Consider the following 21,983-nt stretch of genomic DNA (forward strand, 5'->3'; position numbering starts at 1 on the left):
AGCACTCGAGGGCACACGAATTATCCGCTATCAATCCGATAGCCGTCCGACTTCGGTGATATAAAACATCTCTCCCGTCCGGTCGCCATTTCTCCTCGGTCTGCTTCGTACAGTTTTACTGGATTCCCACGACAGACGAGGCGTACAGTCGGTTGCCTTATAACCGACTCATAAATCAATACAACATTTTCATCGAACGTGACTCAAGCGAGAGATATTGCCGGTACCGCGAAACTTTATCGAAAGCTCGTTGTAGAGAAAGAAGGAAAAGCCAAAGAAACGCCTCTTCCTTACCCCGTTTCACTCACACTTCTCCTTGCCCTTCCTTCTTCTTCCGTTTTTCTTGCTCGCGCCCCCAGCGTGGCGATGCAAGGAAGAGCGGACGGGGCCGAAGTGCTGCAGAAAAGTAAAGTAAGCGCGGAAATCGGCTCCGTTATACGTCGAGTCCCGTCGAGCGGAAGGTAATACCGTTTGATAGGGAAATAATATTTTATTTCTCCGCCAAACCTCGTCCCGTCTTCCGCCCGCCGCGTCCATCCGCTTTGCTCCGTCCCGAAGATTACCGGAGCAGCGGGCTTTTATTTCCAACGAAACGATGCAGCCGCAAACTCTGCATACAGGGTGGCACTTTCAGATCTGTGTATCAAAAAATCCGGAGAATTCGTGATTGTTTTAACCGCGTTTTAAAGTAAGTAAATATAAAAGAGCAATGTGACGATTCTCGTTAATAACATCTCGAGAACCGAAATGGAACTATCTCAGTCACGGATAAATACCTCAACAATGTGCTTTTTTACGGATGTACACCTCGAAACAAGGTAGCCTCGCAGAGTTTATAACACGAAGTCTTTGTTGCGTGCGTGACGTTTTTCAGAGCGGCGAACGCTATTCTTCCAGCCGCCGTAAAATCTCACCCCGTATATGAATCGCTCGATTACCTATCTGCCCAGCCGAATCAACAACGCGGGGCGCATATCGCACAGTCACGGGAGTTTAAGTTTACGATGTATCGTCATACCCGATGCACGTAGCCGGGCTACGAGCGAGGGATGTGCGCGTATCTAATGTAATCCAGGGGTGTTGCCGAGGCATCGAAATCCTTTCTGTTCCGGACGAAAGGCTATCTTTCGTGGTCATAGATTCGATTCGAATATTAAAGTGTCGATGCTTGGTTTTATTTGGTAGCCGTGTGACGTTTGGAGAACTCCTTCTCTCGAAGAATTTCCGGAATCTCATGTTGCATCGGACGGGAGATCGTTGAGGGTAATTTTAATTTGAGAAAATTGCGTTTGATCGGACCGCGAACACGTCAAAGTAGGAGTTGTGTGCCCTTGATTGTAATATATTCACCGTAATCGCTTGCCGTAACGCGGTAGAAGTAACAGATATTGCCCAAACATGGTTGCATCTCGTTACCTGCGCCGAGCGATATTGAGGCGATACTGAACGTTGGTCGCCGGTGCGATCAACGCGTTATTAACATGACCCCAGGGCTTTGATCGCTGATCCGAAACGCATCATCGACACAGACAGGAGACAAACCGTGACGACCTTTCCGCGTGAAACTTCGTCACGTATCATAAATACAAGCATAAAGTTGCAAGTGATATCACGCGTGACTGTACATTGCGCAATAACGCGAGTCGTATACCGATCGCAAATTGAAAGAGGGAAACAGGGTGAAGTATGTGTCGTTCAAAGGAAGCCCTTTGACTGGATCGAGATCCCCATGATATCGATTCGGTACGAGGCTCTGGTCTACGGATCGGATCAACAACCCGAAGGTCCGTTCCGTTCGTCCGACCCCCTCAAACGCTGCGCGAGGCATACGGATCATTAACGTCCTTTCCCGGACCGACTGTTAATTACGTCTAACGAAGAGAAAAAGATGAAGAGAGAGATAGGAAGAGAGAGAGAGAGAGAGAGAGAGAGAGGGGTGAGGAATGCAAAGAGGGTGGCAAGAATGAGAAATGAGAAAATGGAGGAGAAAGAGTGCGGCTTGCATCCCGATCCGATGCTTCGCGCACAGAGGACGATCATGGTCGGTGTTGCAAGAGCAGGAGGGTAACCAGTGTGTACTGATCAGGTTTGCTCGTAGGTACCGGCACAGGGCAACCGGTTAACGGGGCGATACCGTCGTTACCGTCGCCAACGATGCCGAATTTTAACATGGCTGCTCAGACGCCGAACGGCCAGCCGGCAGGCTCGGATCCAGGTGTCTACACCAACGGCATACCGCAGACTTATGCGGGACGTGAGTATCAACTCAGGCGCAGCGCGCCGCCCCTGCGCAATACCCGGCCAATCGGCGGCGGACTTTATTATTCCGCGGGGATGTAAATAACTTCGCGCAGGCCAAGTACACCACCGAGTACGCCAGGCGGTACTCGCGCCTCGTACTACCCCTTGCCTCGTTGTGTGGAAGCGGCGCCGCCGCCGCCGTTTGTTTGCAAGGGACGCTGGAATTAATGACACGGGGTGCATACGCGGACCACCCGATATGCTAGTAAGCTTGGAGCGTCGCGGACTCCTGCTGAGATTTCCGTTCTGTAAAAGATCCAGAACGAGGTAACTCTGTTCTAATGATGAATTGTAGTTTTCGTTTGTCGTCTGTTTATCTCGGGCTTTTTTCGTCATTTAACAAGATATTTACAAAGTAGATGAATAGACTATAATAAAATCAACTCTACTGGCATTTTTCTCATTTGTACGCGTCTCGGAAATTTTCCAGACTGAAGATCTTTCTCTGCACCTTCCGCGAAGGTCTCGATCACGAAGGTTTAAATATAATATAGTCTTCGTAATGTGGATCGCCTTGACGTCGCGTAACGGATAGTTAGTAGATAATGAGAATGGCAATGTTGCGCAATCGTAGAGACAATAAATTTCACAATAAGCGACGTATGATCGGTGCTATATAGTCAATATTCCATTAATCTTCGGCCTTTATCGCCACTCGGATAGTCATTACCGAGTACCGGTTGGTACCTGAGTATATCGAGCGATATCGATTGGCCTACTGGGTATTGCGACAGGGGCCTATAGGCTAGGCCCTCTCCCCGATAAGAGCTGAGCTTACTGAAGTGTAGATGCCCTCCATCTGTCCATTCCAGCGCAGGGGCTACCCAACGGGGAGGCGGCACTTCAGCATGCCGCCGCGTATTCTGGAATGCAGCCTTATGCTGGAGTGGCCGGTAAGTGTTTCTCCAGTTTGAATTTTTGTCCACGGCTTGTCAAGATGCTGTCCACCCCTGTCCGTGTTTTCCGTGTTATAACTGTAGCGCGTTTAGCCCATCCAGCTCCATCCAAGCAGTATCGCTGGGTATTATCGACGTAAAAGTAGACACCGATATTAGACGAGGTACACTAACGTATCGCCCGTTCGTCGACTTTATACTTTGAATTGGACGAGCAATTTGACGCGTCCTACGTTTATCACCGCGTGCTATATACGATTAATGTCAATTATTGCAGTACGGAGAAATCTGACAACGGGGATAAGTTCTCACGATGTAAAATGAATGTAAAATTTATTCACGAACGTCACAGACGAACGCTGCTTCGAAAGTTTCATAAACGCGCATTATCGGTGACGTTTTGCAGCAGCCAGAACGAGGTGCCACGTGCAGCTCCGTTTTTAACGCGCGCCAGATAACACTTTGCGCGCTCGTCTCGCCCGGATGTTTCCTACCACGATCTTGAGCGGTTTGCGCGTCGTGTTTTTCGACGAGGAGCCCGCGAACGTCGCGTACGTAAAGGGAAAATGCATCGGAACGTCCAACATTTACGTGCTTTTATCCGGGCGCCATCGAAGCACTTACCTGCGAAAAATTCGATTTTGCTGATCGCGTTGCTGGTTTGTTTGCATGCAACTATGGCCGCATGCGTGTATACATACATCCATACACATACACACGGACCGACACGTATGTACAGCATACGCATACACATGAAATACCACACGTACACGTCATACATGATCGTGGTGCGCGTCAACGTTTCGTTCTATAATGCTTCTGCTGTGGTGCTACGATGTACTTCGATGTCCTTCTAAATGTACTTCGTGTACATATTATATTGTAGTTTTACACGTTACACGTCCTCTCTCCGTGCATGCTCTCTCAGCGAGATCGACGGCGACCATATCCACCATCGACCGTCGACATTGCGCGCGCGACGCATCCCGGCGCAAATTATCATCCGATAACGCCCGGCAAAATGGACGACCCCGTTTCACGGATAATCAACGTCTCGATGGACCCGTACTTCCATTACTGTTCCGATCACTGTCGTTAATGAGAACGCGCGCTTAACGAATTTTGTGCGGCAGGCCAGTCAGCATCACGAAAGCGCGACGAAACGGCGAGGAAACAAGAGAAATGTCGAAAAAGGAACGAGACATCGCTTACTCTGCCGATACGCAACCACCGTATTACTATTTAATTCCCTCTTCGCGTCTCTCAACGCGTCCATCGTATCCGCCGGAAACTCGGCAAATTCGAGTCATAACAAACCCCGGGATACCCGCTCGGGGTACGCGCTCGCGTATTTGCCGAGGACTCAAAAGCGGTATATTTTTTTCTATGTATTTTCGGCCAGTGTACACACACGCGCCATCGAGATCAGCGAGTGGAAAAAAAGCAATCCCGAATAACGGGGTACCTCTATCTGAGCGTGACGCGACCGACGTATGATGGCGTATTTATTTCATACGCCAAACGTTGATCCATCGCGCACCGGCCTGGAGGAGGGGGACGTTTCCTCCCGATCCCTCCCCGCTCCTCCGGCCGGGTAACGTCAATCGGAATATATTAAAGCGATGTTTGCACGGAAATAATTAATTCCGCAGCGAAAATTCGCCTCTCTGCCGATCTGAGAGCTCGGCTCGCGCGCACGCCCCGCCTATCCGTCACAAACAGGTATCAATCACGAGCATTTTAAATATTTATCAAGCTATAATTAATAACGACGTACTTGCTTTCTGCCTCGTTGTGTGTGGCGAACGATATAATTCGCGCGTTTGTAGCGAGAGTCGAATTTACAAACTAACCAATTGTCGTCATCAAATGCGCGTGCAAATCGCGTACTGCGGATTAAAACGTCCGGTTTTGCTTAATTGCGAGATATTTCGCAGATCCCCGGGTCGATCGGCGGGTGACGCCGGTATTCCGCGTCGAATTCGGGGATGAAATCGCGTATGTGCGATATGCGACGAATCCCATCGAATACCGAAATTAGGTCCGCTCCATTAGAATCTCATTACGCTGAATAATTCTTGCGCGTGACGTCAATACGAAATGTAATCGAATACCGTTGTAATAAAAACCTCGTTACGACAACGGCATCTTTCAACGATTTGTTGCAACGCGATATTAAGCAAGCGCCATTACGATAATATAATATTACTCCAATTTCAATGGCGTGTTTCGGGTTTTGTGTGTCCGCTCTGCGAGACGCCTCGCGCTTTAGCGTTTGCATCGGGACGCTTCCCTTAATCGTTCAAATATTTAGTTTCGCAAATTGCAACGGGATATCCTGTACAGCCGCGCGTTGGCGCCGGCTCCCGCTACAACGTTCCGCTAAGAAGGCGTTCTGCATCCCGTTTTAATGAGGCGCGACGCTTCAAGCCGAATCGGCTTTGAAGAGATATCGGGTGTCGGCTAATGTCACACCGGACGCAACGCCGCGTTTTCGCGACGGTTCGTAGCACAAAAGTATCGTGTTGAAAGTCGCGCAACGATGAGAACGTTGAGAGACGAATACCCTTGACGGTGCCGCGCGTGGAATGCCCCGTGCGTATCAGCGAGTCGCCTCTCGCTCGCTTTTATGCCGATAGGCCGCTCGCTCGCTAGAAGCGCGATTCCCATACCTTGCGTTTGCGCGGTCAAATTATACAAGATACTTTAGAAATTAGATAACAAAATTTTAGAAATTAGATGGCCGTTACTTTTTCGTATTTAATTAAACGCTTATCTTGTAGTAATTAAACTTGGAGCAAATTCTATTTGGCGATTATCCTGTCCTTGTTATTCACTGTACAGAGACAGAGAGAGAGAGAGAGAGAGAACATGATGATTACGTTGATACGATCATTAAATGGAACTTACTTGTAGAAGGATGAAATTGGTGGAATTCATTTGCATTTGGTAAATTTACATTGATTAAACAGTATTTTGTTAAATTACGCTCGGAAACTCAGTTCTCCTGAAGCTTTCCAATTTTCAAGGCGATTGCGCAAAAACATCTCGCATTAATTGTAATGAGATGCCCAATTCGCATACATATAACTGCGTCTTATGGTCCGTACAGTGAGGCAGACATATTCTTGCGTATTTCTCGCGCATGATGTCCTCTTGACGTTGATACTTTGACCTATCTCCCCTCGTTTCACAAGGGGTCTTCGGCAAGTCACAAGAATAAATGGCCGCGTCCGGTTACGTGTCCTCCCCCGCGCTCCTAAAACGTGCGCGGGGGTCATAAATTACGTCGTTGTAATCTGTCTAGCGATGGCAACGCAATTTCTGTTGAATCTGTTGACGTTTATTGGACTGTTCGGCTTTTATTACTGTCATCGTCCATTATGCATGCGCTATCGCTGCATTGAATTACGACGCCTACATTCGTTCCGTGAGGAGGGTAGTCGTCGATTTCGGACATGTTGCCGACTCTTACGTTCACGACGGCCGACAGCGGATCGCGGTTCGGACTAGGGAAAGGAAAAAAGAACACGATTAATCAGAGATAGAGATAGAGAGAGAAAGAGGGAGAGAGAGAGAGAGAGAGAGAGAGAGAGTGAGAGAAAGAGAGAGAGAAAGAGAGAATGACTGATAGGCAGTGGCACGCACAGATCTAGATGTGGACAGATCATGATGTACTTGTTATTTGTTATTGTCGCAGCTTACCCCGCCGTCTACAGCCAGTTTCCTCAGGCTATTCCTCAGCCGATGACCGCGGTGGCGCCCACGCAGAGGGAAGGTAAGTACAACACGCTCATCAACGTCTAACTGTTGACTGTAAACACGAACGACTGTAGACCCGAGATTGTAGATCCACGTCCCGTACACACGTCCAGACACGAATTATCCCTCGTCGGCGCCCAACGAGGTGCAAGACGGAGTTTCGACTTCTCCCGGTCGCGGTCGCCGTTGCCGTTGCCGTTGCCGCCACCACCACCACCACCGCCATCGCCATCACCGCCGCCCGTACCGTTAATTCCATACCTCGCAAATAAGGCATCGCGTCGGTGGTCGATTATACGAGAGCAAGAACGACGGGCGGCGGATAATCAATCCGGAGCGCGCGTTCCACTCCGCTTTGTCATCTCTGTGCTCATAGTCTCTCCTTGATTTAATTACACGACACGGCAATTACGCTGGGCGATTACCTAAAAATGCCTCCAAATCCCGCGCCGCGCTCCCGCATTTCGCTCGTCATTTCGAATCATCATGAATTCACGAACATTGATGGGCTTCTTCTTGGTCGAAAGGCACTTGCCGCTTTAGGGATGAACGCTCCGATTCAATCGATCCCGTAATTTTAATCTCGGATGCTCGGATAGTCGCACGAAGCCGTAGGAAGATTAATTAAAAATCATCGGTCTAAATGAAAGAACGCGATCGGTCAGGAAGGCGCAACGCGAGTCTCGGCTAGCTAATATATCAAGCCGGGCTGGTTATCTATTACGCTATTCTCGTGGAAAGGGGGTGGTACAGAAGAAGAGCGCCGGAGGCAGGGAAAAAGTCGACCGGGCAAGTATGGGGTTAGAAGAGGGCTGAGCGAGCCAGCGCCTAATTGCAATTAACAACTCGCCATTATTAGAATATACGACGCCTCGCAATGAGATAATGCAAATAAAACGAAAGTTTTAATTACTTTGCCGCTACGCCCGCCGGCGATCCGTTGTTACATCGCAGGATAATGGAAAGTTTACCGCGACAGCGCTACCCCTCCTCCGTTTTATCCAGCCTCAACCCTCTGCTCCTTTCCCTCCGACCGCTACGTCCGCCTAATTCTCCTCCTCCTCCTCCTCCTCTCTCTCTCTCTCCACCTCTCGCTCCTCTTTGCCCGTTCCCATTTTCGTCCCACCTGATCTCTTTCGTCTCGTCGATACGTTCTGACGTTTTCCCATGCGCCACGATTAAATCGCAAGCGGTACACGCGATATACTCGAGCGGTAAGAGGGATTCCGAATCGAATTTGCTTCCAGCGCGTGGTGGGAAGCTTCGCGAATTTGTTAACGCGTCTCTCCAAATCCCTCGGATGAAGAAAGCTATTAATAAATTCATTTTCCGAACGAGTATATAAGCTTCGCAACACGAAATTTCCTGTTAACGGTCGTTGTGAGCAGTCACTCGTAAGTTAATCTAAAGGATACGTCCCATACGTTAAATTGTTGCTCCCAGGATTACGTTGCACTTTCACGTAAACACCATAGTTTGAATAATCCAGTTGAAATGACAAAGATCTCACAGTTCTTTTCGTGTAAGACACACCGTCGGAAACACAAATAGCTCCCAAAGTTTCTTGAAAAAGAAAGCGGCGCTTATGTTGCTCTCTCGGACTTGTTGGAAACTTCTGTCTTAGACGCAAGTTTCGTAAGAATAAAGGAAACGTGTGTGCGCAGACGCTCTATCTTTTAGCGAAACTTATGTTAGATGTCAAAGTCGTTAGGCGTGCCGCAATATCGGACGGAACCCAGGGGAGCCGAAAGGGAATCGACGTTATTGTCATCATTGCATGACAGTGGTATCGATCTATTATTGACTGTCGCTTCGCGAGTTTACCCTTGCTCCGTGTTACTTTAAGCTCCTTGATCGTTGTTCTGGGTGTTCTACGTCTTACATGATGTTCTCGGTGTTCGTATATACGTTTCTTCTCTCTGGACCATGTTGTGTCACGATATTTTTTAAACGTTTGTTAACGGATAGCTCTCCTTCCTTCCTTCCTTTTTTTTCTCTTTTTTCTCTTTACGTGAGCGTAACTCGGATGTTAATTCGGTGTTTCGCACTCGATGTCAGTGGCTGTTCTCGGTGTTGCGCTGTCGACCGATGTTGGTTGTTGCTTCGCTACGAGACGGTGATACGTGCATTGCGGAGATCCTGCGAGATCGCCCGCGTCAGAAGTCGACATGAATCCGTTTCGCGATCGGAAGACGTTTGCGGACATCAAGGTATCGTTAAAATAACTCAACTGCATTAAGAAATTCAAACATTCAAGAGACGCAATAATAAAAAGCCTGTATTTGGATGTCGAAGTTTATTGTTAATATTTCGCATATGAAAATTTGGCATATATGTTTTCAGAGGAAAAATGTTTATAGTATTATGCTTTAATCACATCCGAGTTGTTGATTGTTAAGCAATTGCTAAGCACGTTTGGTGAATTTTTACTCGTGCGGAAAAACGACCGTGAATTTAGACGTCTTGGTGTTTCATGTGTAGCGTACTACTGTTACTTTTCAATAGAAGTAGACGCAAGGTAGTCGTTCTCATTAAATTCGCGTGCATATACCGCGTGTGTGCCAATTAGAGAGGCGAAAACCAATTTCAGGATCAACGATCGCTCGCGCGCGACACGACGACGGGCTTTAATTTATGGCTCGTTCTTCGTGATTTCGTCGTCCACCGCAATTCCCCTTCCGCGCTCTTCCTAGTCGGAACCGGAAACCCGTCGACATTCGTGCTAATTTGGGTTTCGCGTGACAGCCACGATCGAGTTATTACCGGGACGAAGTCGTTTCGCGCACGGGGGGAGGGGGGGGGAGAGTTTGTCACTCTTTGCGTAAATCGCAGGGACAGGTTTGCGATTTCTCGAGGCGCTAACAAGTACACAACAACATTAATCTGTAATTGGCGGGAAAGTTTCTATTGAAACGGTGATTTGTAGAATATCGCTCTTTCATATCGGGACTACGAGGGACTTACAAATCGCGAACGGATTGCTTCGCAAGTCGGGTATGAATAACACGATACTTATCAGGAAAACATATCTGGCAATATCCGAGCATGAGAAACTTTTACCCTTTCGGATCTCGTGATCAGGAATTTTGTGACCCGGCACGAACTTTTGCAAACCGATCGTAATGCGCGATTTTCGGCAACTGCGATTAAACTTACTCTCCAGACGATCAACGAAAATCACCTCCGGATCGGATGAAAATATCCTCGTAAAACCACCGTAAAATTTCGTCTGCGTCGCACACATTAATTCTTAAAGTTACCGGGATACGCGCGCGATAATAATCTTATCGACCGGCAAACGTGTTCAACGAGTCATGAGGGTCTATCGTTGAGCACCGGCGTACCGGAAGTCACCGGAAGTAATCGGACTCAAAATGGACAATTATACTTTGCGACGATTCGACCAGCATGTCCCGACCGCTTCCCGGAGGAATCCTTCCGCGAAAGATCCCTTCGGGAAGGAGGGGTGAACAGGTCGCGATGAGTAGCACCCCAAAAGTTGAGTGGCAGCCATCTCATTACTTAAATGCGTCCGTTAGTCGGGAGAAGCTCTGGGCAAGAGAGCAGAAGTTTCCACGGTCATAATCGCCGCTAATTGACGTTGGAGTTATAAAGTTCAGTGAAATTAGCTAAATCCTTATTTGGACTGCCGTTGTAGCGGGTAGTCTTCCCTCTTCGTTTCCTCCCTCGGGAATTTCCAGCGCGGCCGAATTAAGCTCCCCGATATCCTTGGCATTTTAACGCCAGAAGTCAAAAAAAGAGCGCTCAAGCGGCTACTTAAGCGGCCGTAGGATGGCATGACAAGGTATTCGATTATGCGAGAATCGAATTACGAGCGATATATGCGCGAAGTGTAAAACGTAACGCAATTTTCCAGCGTGGATCTCGACGTAAGCTCTTAGGATAATTAAATTATGTATATTCCTGTGTCAATTAACGTTTATATCGTATTAACCTCGTTCGTAATTGGATAACATACATATTCGGAAAAGGGGAGGCGAGTTTCCGCGCACGGTGACGGCACATTCGGATCATATTTGGAACACTCGTACGGCAGGCATAAAACGACGGATTATCGTGTCTGGCAAAATACGGGAGTATATCGCACTATCGTAATCAGTGTCATCACTATCATCGTCACCACGCCCATTATCCATTCACTCATCTCAGCATCCATCACCTCATGTCATTGTCATTGTGTTGTAAATCCCAGTGTTGTGTGTGTATATTTGAAAGTATAAATACTCAACGTTACTTGAACCGGGATATCTCAATCATTGCAGTCACGAGCGGGATATCCCCGTGACTTTTTTCTAATCATTCTTTCGCTCTCAACTTTCGGCCATTTCACATCATTTTTCTGTCATTCACTCGCAGCCAGTTTGACTTTTTCGCTCGACTCATGTTCACATGTCATTTGCGCGATCATTTGCGGGAGACAAAATCATGTTATACGTCATCATCTCGCACTCGGGCGCGACGAGAGAGAGAGAGAGAGAGAGAGAGAGAGAGATCGGTATTGTCGTCACGAGTCGACCAGATTCATCTTCATTCATCAGAGAAAACTAACGACTCCAGACGAAAAGAAGAAAAAGTAATCAGAAAAATACGCAATACCCGTCGGCGACCTCGCTGACGGCTCTCGTATCGCGCGCAATCATTTATATTTACGAGGAACAGAACTCATCCAGAACTAACATTCTAACTTGAGTATTATACTTCAAGTTTAGATGTTTAGATGTGCTCTGATTTATATGGTAGGATGCTCTATCTCAGGACCCGAGGGCTGCAACCTGTTCATCTACCACCTGCCCCAGGAGTTTGGTGACGGCGAGCTCATGCAGATGTTCCTCCCGTTCGGCAACGTTATCTCCTCCAAAGTCTTCATCGACCGGGCGACCAACCAGAGTAAATGCTTCGGTAAGTGCGACGGCACCGCCAACGAATTTCAGAACTGCTGGCGGCAACGGAAAATACATCACACCATCGTACGTTTCCTGACAATATCTACGTGAGGAGATACGCAATCATGCTAGTGCTAAACGCCGATCTGGAAGTGGACACGATGCCATTTGTCTTGACGACATTTGCCTTGAGACATTTGTCGTGTGCCAAGTATTAATGAGTATTAATGAGTATTAATTAATCTTACTTTATTGCAGGATTTTAATCATGACGGGAACTGTTAGATAAGGGATGATACGGGAAGCCGTGTATGCGTTATATTATATACCGTACACGCTTCTTTCATGAGAATAATCTAAAATGTTTTCATCCCGAAATGTAATCGCGAATCATGACGTGGCTATGCACGATATGTCTGTAATTATTACTATGACTTTCAATCAGTCACACACTACGATGCTCTAAATGACTCTACGCGTTTCCAATCAGCGGTGGATTAATCATGGAAATTTAATTCGTCCCGCTCTCCCGTATTAGCGAACGGACCGAGTAGACTGAATATGAATGCCGCTTCAATGGAACCAAAATCAAACCACGCAGTTCTTTTTTAGGGACTATGCAGAGGGGACCGAAACAGAGAATGCGGATAAAAGCCGCTGGCGTTCCTTTGATTAATCGTATCCGGGAGTATGAGGATACGGATAATTGGACGATCCCATTCGTCCGTTCGGTCCTTGGTCTATGTTCACGTTCATCCACGTGCGATTTATACATTTGCGCCGGCATAGGTATTTGTCCGTTCCTGCACGAGTTTCGCCATTCGCGAAAAAAACCGGCGGGCTCGCAACGACGCCGACGCGTCATTATGCCCGCGTTTGATTGCATCCATTTTTTTGCCCCGTCGCGCGTATAATTATGCCAGCAGTGGAAAAATATACAGAGGTTTGCATCACTTTGATGAATATTCTTCGATCGGATCAGTTTAGCGAAAAGACTCTTTGACGCGACAGTTTTTCTCGGAGAAATTCGTCAGATAATTGCAATCACTGCGAGAACATTTTCTCCTTGTATGAAAACTCGGCATGGCTTAGTTTTTCCTCCCACGACAAGCTTTTTCCGAGAGGTTAAAATAATCAAGGTGCCCTTCGACCGCGAAGTAAAAGTAATTTGCGGAGGAAAGCGAATCATGGATGGGCAGAAGACGAAGGATCTGGATTGGTCAGGCAGTTTAGGTCGCCATGATGGCGAAACTAAAATGGGATCGACGCTAATGGTCAAAATTGGCTTAAACCGAGAAAGTCGTGACGATCTTTCGGAACGTTCCCGCTGTGGGGTTTCGTTATCGTGTATCCGCCCTTCCAGCGTAACTTGGATAATATCTAGTCCACGAACGAAAACTTTATATTTTTTACAGATCTGATTCATCTAGATCTTATCCCGTTTGCCTCTGAAATAGTCAATACTGTTGTCGAGATAAACTTGATGCGCTTAAAAATGCTAACTTTTTTCTTATCGTACGTAATTTTCCGAAGTGTGTGACTGTAAATGTTACAAGATATTAATATGCCATCTTATTCGTTAAAAGATGTACTTATCATCGATTATTCAACGTATTTAATAATTTGCTAATTTCACTATAACAATGCTATAACAAGCAGATTGAACAATCTACCCTTATGCATTGGTGAGCATCATTACTGAGTACCAATCACTCTCAAGTCTCTTGTAATATTGAACGAGGATCGTAAGGGATAAAAACTGTTACGTGCTGCAGGATTCAATCAACGTTTAATATTTTCAGGTTTCGTGTCGTTCGATAATCCAGCGAGCGCGCAAACAGCGATCCAAGCGATGAACGGCTTCCAAATAGGGATGAAACGATTAAAAGTCCAGTTGAAGAGGCCCAAGGATGCCAGCCGGCCATACTAACCCACGTCCTAGCCTAGAAAATCTGGACGGGTCGCCCCCTACGTCATAACTTACAGAGTAGGTTCCTTTTGTTACAGAGATAACATTAACGTTTATTTTATGTTTTAAAAATATTCAATTAATTATTAATTGAATATTTTTTAGCAATCCCATCTCTCCTAATACTTTGTAAAGCGAAGACCATTGGTGCCGCCTTTGATTACAATCGCACAATATTTGATATTTGATTTTCATTATCAATACTTGAATAATGCTATATAATGTATCACTTGAAAATCTTGAGATGCACTTCCACTTCTTCAGCTTCCATGAATTATACATGGTACCGTATCTGCTCTGTATTGCAGATGTCGTACGAGAACGTGAGCTCGATGGACGCTCGACGATCAGGAGTGACGAGTTTGAATCACCGTTACAACGCTCTCCACCGTAACAACTTAGTATACTAGCTAGTTAATTCATTAGAGGGTAACAATTTAGACGTCACTAGGACAAAAAAAAACAACGCCTTCAATGTCGTCGAAGTCTCGCGCGGCGACGACGGCGAAGAGGCTGAAGCGAGAAGCGATGAAGGATGTTCTGCGCTGAACCCAGCCCGAGAGAAGAAGAAGAAGAAGAAGAATCGGAAGAGAGGAGGAGACGCGGCACGCTAAAATAACGTTCCCCAGATGCTCGGATAATCGGAATCCTCCGTCGACGGGCGACATCGGCTTTACCCTTTCTCCCTTCACCTTCACTCTCACTTTCGCGAATCTGCATGTTTCTTTCTGTCCTTCGCGAGTTTAGCCTCTGTCCCTACTGCCAGGTGAGAGATTACGTTCGGGCTCGTGGACGAGCGTGCGGCGGAACATGAGCACTTGGAGGATCTGACCATCCTGGGATGATCTGCCGGAAGTCCGAGCTGGCCGAGCTCGTCGTTCCGAGCGATACACGGCCACGGCGTCGCGACGTCGCAATCATCAATCGACAATAGCTATCACGAAATATCCCGTCGAAAACACGCCTCCAGGACTCTCGTCGTGTTCGTCGCAAGTCCGACAGCGCAACAATATACCATGTGCGCAACCGCTAGGCAAGTAGATCAGAGCCGGACTGTAAGCACGTGGACCGATCGATCCTCAAGAGGTTCCGATCGTACTGGATCGTCGCGTCTGTCGATCGAGACGAAACAGCTCGGAGCGACCAGCAACGCGAGAGGCCGACGAATCCTTTTGTATCGCACGAGGCGAACGGTACCGGCGACGAAGACGAACATGAATCAGTTGATGCCCGTGGGAGCGACGAAAGTAACAGAGAAACGCAAACTCGTCCCGACCGCGCGGACGAGAAGGTCTACATCTCTCTCCCAAAAAGACAAATGTCAATCATATACATTATACAGGGTGCTCCTCTGACAACTTCGCGTTTGAAAACTTTGAAAAAAAGAAAACGATGAAAAAAAAGAAAAAAAAAAAAAGAGAAAAACGCAGGGAATCAACCGGCGAACGTGGGCTCAGCGCCGATCCGACATCACCGCCGGATATCGGTTCTCCTTAACGTTTAAGGTTTAAACACATACGGCGCGCTGTAGGTTTTATATACCGCAGGTAGAAGAGGAGGAGCCGGGTTCGCGCGACGCGCACCGAGAGGCGGGGGCGGACAAGCCACATCCCGGATTCTCTCTCGCGCGCGCGCGTGCTCGTTCTTCCGGTAATAGCACTTATTACTACTATGGTTATGGTGATTATCATTGTAATTAATCGCTAAGTAAGTGACGCGCGAGTTTCCGGCCGAAAGTAATAACCTACTCCGTTGTGGTTCCTGCGCGAGCACCGAGATGGGAGGAATCGCGTACGGGCGCGATCGCGATCGCGATCGCCTCGCCCGCGATTGATTCCGTAGCTCGGTGATCTATGGATCGACGATCGACGGATGGCTTCGACCGATCGGTTAAGCACCGCCCGGGAAATGTCAATCAGGCTGTGATTGTCCAAAACGAGAAGCGAGCGCGACGTCAGACAGGATGATGATGTCGCCAACGACGGTCCTCTTTATGTTTCGATGTAGCTCCGATAATACGATACGATACGATATATAAGAAGGATGCGCTTTTTCATTTCTGGAAATAGAAAAAAGTAAAAGAAAAGTAAAAAAAATTGAGAAAGAGAGAGGATAGGAAGAAGAGAGGAGCGAGATAACTAAAGAGAGTGATAGATATAGTCACATTGCATAAAACACTCGTCTTAGAAACGCTTCATCTATTCCTGAGCCGCGCGAAAGGATGTAAGAAAGTTTCTTTTTATTATATTTGTGTGACTGTCTTTCGAACGTAACGAGTTGAGTTTGGAACGAATCGGGATGATTTACGTGCAATGATTTAACTAATCCGCTTTGCGTTTAATTCGCGTATTGGCCGGCATTTTAATGATGAGGCCAGATCTCGGACGTAGAATAGGGACGCATTTTCCGGGAGGAAAGAAATCGCGCTGCCGGGTGCAGGTTCGATGTACGCCTGTCGATCAATCGTGTATGCGTGTTCATGCGGAATTCCTGTGACTGAAATAGACAAAACATTGAACATTTCGCGCGCGATGCCCGGTCGGATGCGCAGAGCGTCGCAGGGCGATTTGTACGAACATTCGCAGAAGAAAGCCAGAGAAAGGGAAGGGGAAGAGAGGGAGAGGGATAGAGGATGAAGCAAATCGAATATATAAAATACGCTAGGGTAGGTGATAAGGTAGGCGAGCGATGGAGCGGAGAGATAAACTCTGATCTAGTGGAAATAATCAACCAAAACGTACCAACAACTGACACATATAAATATAAATTATATATATATATATACATATATAAATATATAAATACACGAATTATATTGAGAGAAGAGGAAGTATATATATAAATACATATAAATATAAATATTATAAATACGAAATATAATATATATATTATATATATATATAATTATATATATATATATATACATATGCGTATACGCATACACACCCCCCACGTACGTGACGTGTATACATGCGTATATACGTATCGATTGAAAGGAATTAGAGACTTAGTAAATTATTCTAGTTTTTAGCTAAATCACAACATCTAATAAATTATTACGCGGAGACACATGCGGAGGGGAACGGGAAAAGAGCGGGTTTAGTGAGACGCGAAAATTGCTTGGCCTGGCGCGACGTGTCGCGCTGCCACGCGGCTAGTTTACGTTTATATATTGCATTATATACACAACACATATACATATATATATATAAATAGATATATATATATATATACATATTGTACCTACGTTTTTTGGACGAGCAGATCTTCTCGTTTTACAATCCGCTCCGCGATTTTGTTGCTCGTCCGAGCGTGCAAACGCGCGCACAGTGCACACGCTCACGCGACACACGTGCGCAATTAACGAACACCCAGTGTATGTAGCTCGCGCACGTGCGCACGTGTAATCGCGCGTGCACACGCGTGTACGTACGAGGCTAATTATACGACGAAGAGAGAAGCGCTTGAAAGGTCTTGCTATAGTTACCGACGAATAATATGATATAATATTTCATATATACATACGCATGTATGTATACATGAAATATATATACATGCATACATATAATGATACAAACCAAATAACGTTAAAAATGGCAAAGATGAAGGAATAATAACGATAACCATTATTTATGGTACGTATATATAACTTATACACTATGATAACGTAAACATACGCATATATTCTTGTCATTTTTAGAGGGTTAAATTTATATAATATATATATTATACGAGAAAAGGGGAAGCTATTAACGACGTCGGGCGTAGTTGACTTAACGACAGGAGACTCGCGGATAGGATGTGCGAAAGTTCATTGTGATATTATCAGCAAGACCGTAGATAAACCTTTGCCACGTCATACACTCCAACTCGTGCACGAATACAAACTGGAAGCGAGCAACCGCGGACTCATTAATCATTCATAAATTTCTTTCAAAATTCTCGATCCAACGTTTTTTTAAAAGAAAAGGGAGGAACGCGGAGCAACAGAGATAATAAGAGACTCTAAAATTATTCTATTATTATTCGATTACAAAATATATTCTAAATGTCATGTTAGAAATCATTTTAGCGCGCACGTTTCCTGCAATGGCACGTCATTGAATTCGCCGGGAATTAAAGATCCTCGCCAATTGATCTCAAGAATTATCGAGACTGAAATTTTAGTTGAAACGCGATGCAGTGCGGAGATGTCGCACCGGCTAAGCGACACTCGTGCGATTCCGTTCTCGTGAATTCGGCTGCTTCAGTCGGATCTAACGGACGATCGCCGTTGGAGGCCGCATATGCGCGTACACGGTGGTGTCTGTCAACCCGCGTGTACAATCAAGCGCGTGTAAATTAGAAAGCGCGACTGACACACGTGTCGGTCCGTGTCCAACTATCTCGCATACTCGCAGGATGTGTCCGCTACAGGATACGTCCACCCGAGCGGACATCTCGCTCATCACGGATGAACGTCGCAGCTCGGTGGTACACGTGCACGGGTACATGTGACTCACGTGCGCCGAATACGATTACGAGAGATGAATGGATCGGTTCGGATCAGAACGGATTAAACAGACACTCGTCTACGATTCTCCTTGTCCGCGGACAGGTACATACGTAGATCGATTCGGACGTTTTCCGTCCCCACGGGTAATTCTCCATCGAGGCCGTGATCATACGGGATTGACGCAGGCTCGCCCTCAGATAGCGCCCTCCGACTCGCCGCCTTTCCTTTCAGCTGGACTCGCGTTCTCCGGTTAACACCGTAACGTCTCGCGCGATCGGCAAGGGAGACGCGCGGATATTCAGCCGACGGGGGGACGGAATCACCGGAGAAAACGACGAATCGAGATGCATTATTTGTCGCGCATCGATTTTCGATATCGGCGAGGCCATCCGAGCTCTGTCGGATGCTCCTTGCCGCGCGAATGTCTCGCATGAGCGCAGTAGATCGCGTCCAGTTTCGACTCTCCCGTGGAATTATTCGCACGTGCACCCCGTTCCCGTGGGACGCGCGGAATAAGATTACCCACGAGCGACGAAGTCCTCGCTTGAAAGGAATGCGCGGGGAGCAGCGCAGGTCGCAGAGCGGACGCCCGAAAGTAGAGATTGTGAAGAAAAGTGGTGCCAGATCGCTAACATGAATGACATGCACACACACGCACGACCACTGCATACATGCATACACATATATGTGCATGGCGTACCATTGCGAGCGACACTCCTGAAATCAGTGACATGCCCATACACACATTCACATACATACACACGTTATACACGCAATGAGCACACGTATACTGGGAAGATGCTTCTATGCAAGCACCAATTGATAATATCACTACGATCTAAGCTTTTTAAAGTCTAACAGTACTAATAGCGAATATCAAGGAACACAACCTACTCTAATAAATACCGTATAATGATTAACGATAGAATACATATAAATATAAATAATATACATATATAAATATATAAATACGAAGGTAACGACGATTGTAAACAAACCAAAAAAATACAACTATTTTATCCAAACAAAGTTTTTGCTACAACTGAAGTAGTGTGCATCTTGCTATGAAATAAATGAGACTTAAGAGGGATTGAAAGGAAAAAAAAAAAGAGATATTCTTAGCTCTAAGAAGAAAATAATAATATGATAATAGTAATCCGTGAGGATCAGCTTTGAATTTATTTTTACATGACGTGATTGTAATGCTGAAACGAATTCGATGCTCGCGATTAATGTTCCGAATTTTGGGAAGTGACGTGCTCGCGCGAAGTCCCAGGCGTCAGGATGCGCGTCTGCGTCCGGGGATCGAGTTCGCGATGATCTCCGTGCCGATGTTCGAGGGACGTCCGGTTCACCGCTTGTAAATCCATTTGCATCCGCAGGGAGATATCATCGTCGCGAGTCCGCACCACCGTCCGTCGACGTGCGACGTAATCCGCGTAACTCAATTCAAGACGAGAACTGTCCGTCACGGGGAACCGGCTGTTGTCAAAGGAAGATCGATATTTCAGGCAACGTGAGGGGGTATACGTGCATTTATCGTCGATGCAAGCGAAGAGATTCTCGTGGTTCCTCAATTTGCAAGCGAGTGAGGCGAAATTTCGATCCGAGACACGCGATGAAACGTAAGAACGAGATATGCAACGAAGCAGAGAGTATAGCGTACGTACAATAAGATAATAATCGCAAGGGATATCCGATTAGGATTATTAGCAAGCATGAAACGAACAGGCAATTACTCTGTCAAACCGATACCGTAATACGTATGTAAATAGCGTAAACAGATATGTACATTGTTACGTGTATGTCATATTAAAGCATCCTTTGGTCGCATCTTCTCATACTTGCTACGCGTGTATCTCGTTCATATAATTCACCGTTGGCTCGAGATCGTTGGATCACGCCGTGGAGTCGCGAATTCGATCGATCAGTCGGGCGTCGCTGTCAAGAACGTCCGTCGATCTCGCGCCGCGACCTCGGCAGCGATCTGCGACGACGAGGGTGCGATCGGATCCGCTTTTACGCGCTGTTTCCTAATTTATCGCAGCGAGCCTCTTGCCAAAGCAGCGGGGAGAGCCGCGCTTCGTCGGGGTAGCCGATCGTCGCTGATACGCGCGCGAGGGGACACGCTAAAGAAAGACGAGAACTCCACGCTCTCTCTCTTTCTCTCTCTCCCTCTCTCTCGTTCTCCCCGGGAGAAGGGAACGAACATCGGACACACCAGCAGCACCCGCCACCGCACTCACACGAAGAACAGCCAAAAACCTATCAACCCTCACGACACCGCTACGCCGCGCTGTTACCAAGTCCCAATTAGACGTAGAACGTAAATTGGAATCAAGTCACGCGCGCCGCGACGCGATCCGGTAGCCGTGGTGTCGGTGATACTAGGAAACAGGGTATGTTTTTTGCAATTATTTGCGTAACTTGTAAAAAATGAAGTTAACGAGAAGTAAACACATGTTCACGTACACGCGAGGCATAGACACTATATACCATACCACACAAGCACACGTACACGCAGATTCACAGCGCGTACACCGGCCGGTATTGTACACGCGCCAATCCACGGGAAAATCCACACACTAATACCAGTCGCGCTAATACTTATTGTTAGTGAGACACGAGGCGCGAGCGAGGCTGTAACACTTAAAAACTAAGGCCACTGATCATATTACTTCTTATAAATATACGAGTAAATTAAACTAAACTAAACTAAACTAAATTAAATGTGTGTCGTCGTAGACCTTGAGCGCGAACGTTAGAGACTCGTCGCGGATTCGGGAGCGGCTTTTCATCGTCATCGGTTTAGGAACGGAGCCGATTTGGCGGGCTATCCTTGTATCGCGTATTGCTGACGGGGGCTTTTGATTTCCTTATCCTCGCGAGAGGCGTTCTCGCCGGGTCTTCCCGTTCCACGCGACTCGACGAGATGCGTCCGTTCGGATCTGATCGAACGCTGCAGCGAGACGCCGTAAGACGCGAAAATTCGGCGAGAAACGCGTCGCGTTCTCCACCGAGTGAGCACAACCACACTCGTTCTTCCTTCCCTTGTCTCGCATCACTCTCTTTCTCTTTCTGTCTTTCTCTCTTCTGGCCATCCGCCATTCCCTGTCCACTTCGCTTCGACGTCGCGATCGCTTCCTCGTCATCCCCCCACAGTACGCGCGTTAAAAAGGGAGGATGCGAAGCAGCCAGCGGGTGCAGACGAGCCGCGACGACAACGTCGCGACTGCTAATTAATAACTCGCCGCTCGATGTTCAGAGCGATCGATGTCAATTCCTTCAGGTACGCTTACGCGTTATTACACGCCGCGAGCGACTGATATTCCGGCGCACTTTTGTCTCTATTCTTTCCTCTCTTCCCTTTCTTCTTACTTTGTACACGCGTAACGAGACGTAACGCGTGTTCTCGCGAGAGATCCCCGAGATCGCCACGGTGTTATCCCGTGTGCTTCTCCACCCGGCCACACTTCGATCGATTAATCCGGGACCAATCGTTCCTTCTCACCCCTCTCTTATCCCCCGAAGAGCAGTGCGTTCCCCTAGTTATGCGGCACGCGCGAGCAATCAGTTTAGACGCGAATATACGGATTATAGCGAAGTATATATTTCCCGCGAAAACCACGGTTTCCTTCCTCTCACCCTCGCTTTTT

General features: G+C 47.0%; 1 protein-coding gene across 22 annotated transcripts in view; it reads left to right on the forward strand.

Annotated features, from left to right (window-relative positions):
* The window catches only part of LOC105284382 (CUGBP Elav-like family member 4), a 525,177-nt gene extending 508,758 nt beyond the window's left edge, over positions 1 to 16,419 (forward strand). For 13 of the 22 annotated variants that reach the window (XM_011347821.3, XM_011347822.3, XM_011347809.3 and 10 more), the window contains 6 exons: positions 2,087 to 2,254; positions 3,090 to 3,194; positions 6,898 to 6,975; positions 11,721 to 11,879; positions 13,666 to 13,850; positions 14,141 to 16,419. In XM_011347821.3, the coding sequence (XP_011346123.1) occupies positions 2,087 to 2,254; positions 3,090 to 3,194; positions 6,898 to 6,975; positions 11,721 to 11,879; positions 13,666 to 13,793 (638 nt within the window). In that variant the 3' untranslated portion in view covers positions 13,794 to 13,850; positions 14,141 to 16,419. The remainder of the gene's footprint in view (positions 1 to 2,086; positions 2,255 to 3,089; positions 3,195 to 6,897; positions 6,976 to 11,720; positions 11,880 to 13,665; positions 13,851 to 14,140) is intronic. The other 9 variants (XM_026971281.1, XM_011347806.3, XM_011347824.3 and 6 more) reach the window with 7 other exon arrangements.
* The last annotated feature ends 5,564 nt before the right edge of the window (positions 16,420 to 21,983 follow it).

The sequence above is a fragment of the Ooceraea biroi genome, chromosome 7, assembly GCF_003672135.1.
Source record: "Ooceraea biroi isolate clonal line C1 chromosome 7, Obir_v5.4, whole genome shotgun sequence".
NCBI lineage: Eukaryota > Metazoa > Arthropoda > Insecta > Hymenoptera > Formicidae > Ooceraea > Ooceraea biroi.